This window comes from Glycine soja, chromosome 8 (assembly GCF_004193775.1).
Source record: "Glycine soja cultivar W05 chromosome 8, ASM419377v2, whole genome shotgun sequence".
Taxonomy (NCBI): Eukaryota; Viridiplantae; Streptophyta; class Magnoliopsida; order Fabales; family Fabaceae; genus Glycine; species Glycine soja.
In genome coordinates, this window is record NC_041009.1 from 18,954,187 (window position 1) to 18,963,025 (window position 8,839).

The following is an 8,839-nucleotide window of genomic DNA, read 5'->3' on the forward strand; positions in this document are numbered from 1 at the left end:
ATTAAAATTTTTAATATGATTATTTTACTAAATATAATTAGTTTGTTTATGTCATTAGATTTAATTAAAAATGATAATATTTTTTGTTTAACAATTTATCTATGGAAGAACATTACACTGCATTATCAATAAAATACTTAAACAATCACATTTGGTTAACGGAAAACTTAAGATCAAGATATGTTAGGACAATTGTTTCTGTTATGATCATGTTGTCGGAGACGTGCTAAAGGTATTAGCACAATTCAACTATTGTAAACGATTTTGCACAATAAAAATTTTGGCTATTTTTAGCAAACTAGCAATTGAAATAGAAGAAGACATGTATCATGCACAACATATTTCATATCATCATTAGTTTTGTCATATTTACGTTGTAATTATATTTTTTAATATGTTTCATTATTCTCGACTATCATTTCAGTTACTACACTTTAAAATTTTATGTCTATTGTATAAGACAGATGTATCAATTATTTTTTCATGATATTTTTTTAATTTATTTTAATACTACTAACTAATTTTCTTATTTTTTAATTAACGAACATAACAAAAAAAACATCAACACAACATAAACTTAACTAAAAAATTACATACAACATAACTAAAAAATTATACTCTAATTTTATCCAATTTTTATATTTATCTTTATTTGTATATTTCTCTTAAAAAAATTAAAAAAAATATTTAAAAAATTAATTTAATAAATAAGTAATTTTAAAACTAATTAAAAATAATTTTATATAATATAGTATTTCTATTTTATAATATTTTAATTTAAAAATAAAAAAGGGTATAAATGAAATGAGTGTAGATTGGAAATTTTGAGGAGAGAGAACATGTAGAATGGTAAAAAAGAACCATTTATTTGAAATACATGGAAGATACTCCATACATAGACATCACTTTAACATAAGTCAAGTTCCAACATGTAAGTCCTCAACCAGTGTGTACAATTTAAAAAAAAAAATAAAAAACATAAATGAAAACTAGTGTACAACAAAATATATAGCAACTAGACCACACAAGATTCACTAGTGACTAGATTGGGTACCCAAGCAATAGCCTTGTTGCCAACAAAATGACAAACAGGCACGGTTCCAGTCTTAACTTTGAGAACTTCATAAACCACAATAGGATCCATGCCTCTTGTATCATGGTGGCAAATAGTTAGTGCCTTAGCTTTAGTTCCATCAGATGCTACCAAAGGAACCATATAAGTTGTTGTTGCATTGATTTGGTGGCAATAAAACACAACATTTTCAAAGTTGAGTCTATGACACATAACAGCTTTTTCTCCAATTTTGTTCACTTCCTCAACAACATATTGATCGTGATCTTGGGCAAAGGAACTTGAAATCGCCTTAATATTCTTCCCAAGTTTCGAAATGGCGAAACCCATCATTGATTGCAAGGATGTTGCACAAAACTTTTCTTCTCCTTTAGCAGCTGTTTTCCCACAAACCTCGTCAAGATTATATCTCTCTTCTACTTTTGCGTGTAACCATGCTCCAAAAGGTTGACTTGTTGTTCTAGCCCATGAGCTTATTGTGGAATTTTTTGTATCATTGTGCTTGTGGAGGCCCAAGTGCATTATCTTGCGAGGATGAAGGTCATGCTCAAAAAAGAGAGTCCAATACTGCTTCTCTTCTTCGACTTTAATAGGCATATTTGTTTTAGGGGCTGCACCATTATAGACATAGTAACAAATAAGAACAACTATACAAATCTTCCTTATACTGCCTCCTTCCTTTAACGTAAGAGTCTTATTTTTAATTTTGTTTGTTTTTTTATAAGATATTTTTTATTTTATCTTTTACATTAATTATTTTTTTTACTAAAATATCCTTAATTATTTTATATTAACTCTGGTCATTTTTATAAGTAACAAGTGTAGTGTAAAAGATAATTGCATTATATCTCTTAGAAGAATTGGACAAAAAGACTATCACACATTAATTAATTAGGTAGAAATAATTAAGTGGAAAGAGAAATAATGGGTTTCAAAAAAGTGTAAGTTAATCTTTTCTTATAAAAGTGTAAGTTAATCTTTTCTTATATGTGTGCAAGAAATGATCAATTAGTAATTTATCAGGGATTAAAATCACCAAACTTATAAAATTAGAAAATCAAATATTATAGTAAAAAATTACCTGGACCAAAATCATGGATTTAAGAAATTAGAAAGACTAAAATTATAATTTAATATTATTCTAAATACTGTACCTAGAATGATTTTTAATTAGTAAATAATATACAATACTTTACACTGACAATGAATGAAATTAAACTTATTATGGGAATGAAAGAAATAAATCATAATTGTATAAGATTAAAATTTAAAAGTTGTGTAACATTTTTAAAGGGAAATGATATCATATGTTGCTTGATACCTGGAAAGATAGAAAAATATAGATATAATTGATAATATAATATGATGAAAAGTGAGAGATAGAAAGAGATAATGGTGATGATGAGTGCTTATAATGGAGTGTTTGCAGTAGAGAAGTGTTCACATGGTCATTAATCTTTTGTTAAACAGTCAAGACATCAACTAAAATTTAGTACCTGATCAAATAAGCAAATAGCCTAAACATTACACACCTGTAAAAAGATTGAATCGAAAATCAACATAAGAATAATTTGTGTAACTTACAAGGCAACACTAGATCCCAGAGAGGCTTGGGCAGACGAGTGTTTGGAAAAACGGAGTGCCAATAATCTTTCGCGGATTGCGACGCATCAGCTCCCTTGAGAGTTACCTGCAAAAGAATGTTCAGATTAAGATCACATATCAATTTTTTCTTTGATTTACAGTGTTATTTTTTTAAAAGGAATTAACACAGTATTACTTAGTAATAGTATTTTCGATTCAATAAAAAAATTGTAACCACAACCTCAAACAGCTCCAAAAAAACTTAATCATCCAACTCGGAGTAGTCCAATGATGAGTGATGGTTAAAATGAATTTTAATTTGTTTTACTTTAAATAAAGAAGATATATATTAGATTTTTTGTGAAGTGATTTTCTTTTGCTTTATAAAAGCTAGTAAAAGTATATATTATCAGTAGGCCTAAAACTTAAGTTTTACTTGTTTTATCTTGAGTCAGTCTCACCCCAACTAAAACATTTATGTATATATTTATACTATTAATAAAAGAAATATAATATTTTGGTGTACACATTTTATCTCTCAAATCATCTTTAAAAAAAAAAACACATTCACATCTTAAAAACTATCCAATATTATTTATTTTATTATTTTTATTTCTCAAAAAATTTAGAGAGGCAGGAAGTGCCTTTCCCCGGTGCTAATAATATTCTTGTGCTAATAACATTCTTGGTAATAACCAAATCTGAAATTGAGTTTCTTATTAAATTAACAATCATAAACTAAAAAGAGTGAAGACATATATAATGGGGGCAAATTAAACCAACAAAAAAATGATATCTTTTTAATTTTTTATGGCATAGAAAATGGCAATCTAAAGCACGTAATAAAGTGGTGAAGTTAAAACAGTAAAAAATGATGAAACAAAGATGGAAGAAAATAGCTTACACATAATAAAGCTAAAACGATTAGATGTCCAATCTCCATTATATGGTATGAAAGGGAAGATTGTAGAAGGCAATTGAGTGTATGGTATAAGGTGCATGACTCATGATATATATAGCGAACTCAATTGACACATGCGTGTTGTCCATATTCAAAATAAAACTCCCTTATTTTATATCCTGACAACTAAAGGTGGGTCAACTTTACACGACTTTTTTATAATGTTAAATTAGATGCGTATAGGTTTGTTAAATTAGTTATTTGATTCGTATAGGTTTATGCCATGATTTGTTGTAGTTTCTGTGATTTTTTTTTTTATAATTTATATTTTAATTTTTTTTAATTTTTATAGTTTAAAAATGATTGTTTTAGTTTTTGTATTTTAATTTTTTTTAGTTTCTATAATTTGAAAGTGATATTTTTATGTTTTATAATTTGTATTTTAATTATTTTTTAATTTTTATTACATAAAAATATATAAAAATAATTAATTATAAATTAGTTATAAATTATTAATTATTTTTTTATTATAAACTATCTTGTGATAAATTAGTTATCAATTACTTATTAATATTTTTGTAATTAATTATAATTGATAATATTATTCATGGGACTAAAAAGAAATTAAAATATAAAGTAAAGGAATTAAAAATATTACTTTCAAACTATAGGGACTAGAAGAGAATTAAAATGCAAATTATAAGGACTAAAAAATCACTTTTAAATTATAAAGACTAAAAATTAATTAAAATATAAATTATAGGAACTAAAAAAATCATTTTAAATTTATAAGGACTAAAAGATACAAATGATAAAATTATAGGGATCAAATGACTAATTAAACCTTTTTATTATTATTATTGTCAGAAAAAGTTTAAAAGTTCATTTTTATGTAGATTTGGTAGGGTAAGATATTTTAATTAATTTTTAATTTTTTTTATTAATTGAAAATATTGTTTGATTATTCGATAAATAAAAATTTTTAAGTAATTTTTAATGTTGAAATGTTACTTAAAATAGTTTTTTTAATGCTATTTTAACTTCTACTTTTTTATATTTTTTTCCTTATTATTCTTAATATATTTATCAATTATCAAAATTTATTATTATTATTTTTAAATAAATTATGATTTTATTCTTTTATGATATTTTATACTTTTCCCCACTTTAATAGCTAATAACACTTACAATCTTATAAGGCACGTTTTCTGCTATTAGTTCTTACCCTTAAATTAATAGTTAACTTTTGAACTTCCAACTAATTTTTTAGTTAATTTTGCATAACATAACCCTAATAAAAATATGTTTATCAAATTTTATACAAAATATTGTCATAGTTATATATTTCAAAACCTTAACTATACTAATAATCTATCAAATCTTTTTGGTATGTTGCAAAAATCATCTATAATTATATACATTAAAAAATTTAGCAGTTTTTTTTTCTTTTCAAAATAAATATTTTTCTAAAGAAAAATCAATATAAAAAATATTAATATTATTTCAATATATTAAAATCAATTTTAACTAAATTAGAATAAGCAAATTGTATATGTCATTTTTTTTAGAGTGGTGCTATTTATTACGAAAGTAAATTCAGATGAATTGCACGAAACATAGAATGAATGGCTGTGATTTTATAAAATAGATATTGATTAAAAGATTTAAAAAAACATGTAAAAGGAGATTCACCTTACGAAATTCACTTTCGTAACAAACAACATTTCCCTTTTTTTATATTCAAGTTCAGGATAATTCTTTCTCCGTATCTTAGCATTGCTGTAAATAAAAGAACATAAAACAGAAAAATATGTTTATACAAGACAAACTATGAACATTTTTTTAAAGATCCAAGTTTACAAAAATATCAATAATAAGTTTCATATGTCAGCAAAAACTTTCATGAGTTTATAAATTACAAGTATCTACATTAACCATAAACTTTTAGAAAATATACCTTCCCATTAATTATATATTTTTCATATGTCGCCCATTTGCAAAGCTTAATAAATAGTCTTTAATAATAACAATGATAGAAATTTATATTTTTTAATCAATTGATCTAGGATTTAAATCTTGATTAATGTTTATATATATAAAATAAATTATGTTAGGAAGAAAATACTCATTTTACGCGTGTTTACCATCTCCAACAAAGTCGGTTACTATTTTCTGTAAAACTACTTTGTATTAATATATGATTATAAAAATGTAAAGAATATTTAACTCTCAAATCAATATAAATGAAAGATTAATAAAGTGATTTGATTGTAAATACAGTCATCTATAGCCTTTTAAAACAATTGAGTTATAAAAGAAAAATATATTAAAATAAACATAAATGATACTTCCTTTCTCTAGTTTTAAATATGAGAAGAAAAAAATATTTTTTTATTTTAAATATAAGAAAATTTTAACTAATTTTATTGTATTTAATGTTATTATCTATAAAATATTCTTTATTTAATTGATGTGTTAATTAGTTTCAGTGACTCTTATTTTTTATATGATCAAGTTCTAATAAAAAGTAAGTCGAAAAAAAAAATATTTTAATTAAAATTAATGTAATTAAATATAGTTAAGTAACTTTCTTAATTAGCACAATATTTTTTTACTTTGAAACCCGAGGAAATAGTTGCATATATAGTTTTTTTGTTTGTTTTTAAATAAGAGTGCAATTATCTCCATAATGAAAATATAAAAAGTGAAATGGAGTATTTTGTCTTAACAAAAGAAAATATCATTATCTTCATAATAAAATTTAGGCTAAAATGTAATATGTTCTTTTTTTTTAATTTATGATTTTAGTTATCTTATTTTTTTTAATTGAGATATTTTATCTTTTATTTTTAAAAAATTTATAATTTTAGTTTCCTTATTTTTAAATTAAGACATTTTCTCTTTCACTTTTACAAAATTTGTAATTCTAGTCCCTTTTGTCAATTTCATATTTACTAATTCCTTTTTAAATTATTTTTTTAATAATTAACTTTGTTAGCAATTAAATAATTTTTTAAAAAAATTACGTAAATAATAAATAGACATGTATTAGTCAATATTTATAGGATATATAGATTAACATTTAAAATTGACCACAAAGACTAAAATGACATATTTTTTAAAAATGGAAGACGAAATATCTCAATTAAAAAATAAGAAAATAAAATTAAAAACTTTTTAAATATAAGGAATAAAATGTTTAAATTAATAAATAATAGAACTAAAATTACATATTTTAAAAAATAAAATGAAAAAAGTTACATTTTAACCTACACTTTATATAAAAAAACAAACTTTTGTCAAAATATAAGAAAAAGAATAAATGACACTTAAATACTACTGTCTTTAAGTCAAAATCTACTGGATAAATTATTTTAATTTATATATTAATTATTAAGATATTCAGATCTATCCACTCCAAGTGAGACCGCCCCTAGCCCACCAGAAGAAACCACCGCCAGTGCAATTAATCAGGACGTATTCTCCTCACTCATTCGGAATATTGTTTTAACAATAAAAGGAAAAAGAAAAGAAAAAAATAAAAAAGAGAACGCCATCCCCCATGAATGAGATAATTATGAATAAAAATAAGAAACTAAAGAAGAAAGAATATTATGGATTTACATAATTTATTCAAAATATAATAAAAAAATCAACTATTTATCAAAAATAAATGTAAAAATGACAATTTACTCATTTATATAGAGCGCACTTTTGGGACATGTTGAATTTGACCTGTTACAATTTTAATCTTTTTTTTTATTTATTTAGAAGTAAAAACCACAAAAATATATCCTAGAACAATTCATTTATAATATGAGGAAAAAAAAGTTATGCAAAGTGTAAAATTATTTTACAATATCGTCCAAACAAGACTTCTTAATTATAATAAGTTTGTTAACTTTAATAAAATTATCTTAAAAGTCATATCAATAATTTGTGACTAAATGATAATGTAAAATATTGTTTTACATCATTAGTATCACCAATAAACTCTTATAATATATGAATTTTGAATTGTAAAACAATACAATTTTGTCAATATCATCGTATCACATATTTTGTTGATGTGCCATATACTCATCTTCTACCTCTGCAAATTTTTCACCTCTCCTCTCACCAGTTGTTTATATCATCACAACTACACGAAATATATTTTACATCATTGAGAGTGATGGAGTTGGCCAGATGGATGTTAGGCTAAGAGGCAAGACACATCTAGTTCTAAGGGTGTGAGTTTTTGTGTCTCTTTCTCCATTTTTGTTTTATTGTATTAGTTTCTTTGAAAAATATTTGATAGGGATTAATTAATAATAAATGATCTACATATTATAAAACAAAAATGAATAAAAAACATATATTAGGATTTAAACAAAATAACAAGGACCAAAACCAAAAAATATATTTTATTAGAAACTTAACACAAAAGAAAATAATTGTTAGAGACCCAAACTTGTCTTCTCCTTTAGCATCTGGTTTCCCACAAACTTCATCAGGATTATATCTTTTTGTGATACTTTTGCCTATAACCATGCTCACAAAGGTTGACTTGTTGGTCTCGACCATGAGCTTATTATGGAAGGTTGAGTATCATTGTGCTTGTGGAGGCCCAGGTGCATTATCTTGTGAGGATGAAGGTCATTCTCGAATAAAAGAGTCCAATACTACTTCTTTTCCTCGACTTTAATAGGCATATTGGTTTTACTGGTTGCACCATATTAGACATACTTACAAATAAGAACAATTATACAAATTAGTTTTCCTTAGAACATTTTTAATTGTAGTGTAAGACTTAACCTAACATATAAGTTGATCCCTCTTCTTATGTGTCTTAGAAATGATCAATTATTTATATTATGAGGTACATATATTAACCAAGCTGAATGGCGTTGTTGTGTGATCCATAATGTAAAATATTTTAATATATGAAAATTAAACTTATTAATTAGTGAGAGCATCTTTCTTAAGTGAGAGTGAAAGAAAAAAATCTTAAATATGAGATCATTATAAATTTATCAAGACTAAAATTTAGAAGTCCTGGAACTTTTTTAAAGGAAAATGACCCCATATGTTGGTTGGCACTTAAGAGATAAGAAAAGAAAATTATAGATATAATTAATAAATGATACTATAATGTTATAATAATCTTATAGATACCAATGATGAGTATTTGTATCACGAATTCAATTGATATTTTACATTGGCAACTAGTAACGTGTTTTATTCAATTCTGACCAGTTGCCAACAGAGGCTGCCACCCTGCACACCCGAACAAATCGCGA

General features: G+C 24.2%; 1 protein-coding gene across 1 annotated transcript; it reads right to left on the minus strand.

The window, feature by feature from the left end:
• Nucleotides 1–842: 842 nt before the first annotated feature.
• Nucleotides 843–3,662, minus strand: LOC114424385 (unknown seed protein 30.1-like). Its single transcript, XM_028391225.1, has 3 exons — nt 3,561–3,662; nt 2,657–2,762; nt 843–1,683 (listed from the first exon to the last, which is right to left on the minus strand). Exons 1-3 carry the CDS (start codon nt 3,597–3,599, stop codon nt 1,016–1,018), a joined length of 813 nt encoding a protein of 270 aa, XP_028247026.1. The 5' UTR covers nt 3,600–3,662; the 3' UTR covers nt 843–1,015.
• Between the last annotated feature and the right edge of the window lie 5,177 nt (nt 3,663–8,839).

Coding starts and splice junctions, on each gene's coding strand:
- LOC114424385 (XM_028391225.1), bottom strand. CDS start 3,599: ATGGAGATTGGACATCTAATCGTTTTAGCTTTATTATGT. Junction 2,763..3,560: donor TCGTTTTAGCTTTATTATGT/GTAAGCTATTTT, acceptor ATTCTTTTGCAG/GTAACTCTCAAGGGAGCTGA. Junction 1,684..2,656: donor CTGGGATCTAGTGTTGCCTT/GTAAGTTACACA, acceptor ATAATGGTGCAG/CCCCTAAAACAAATATGCCT.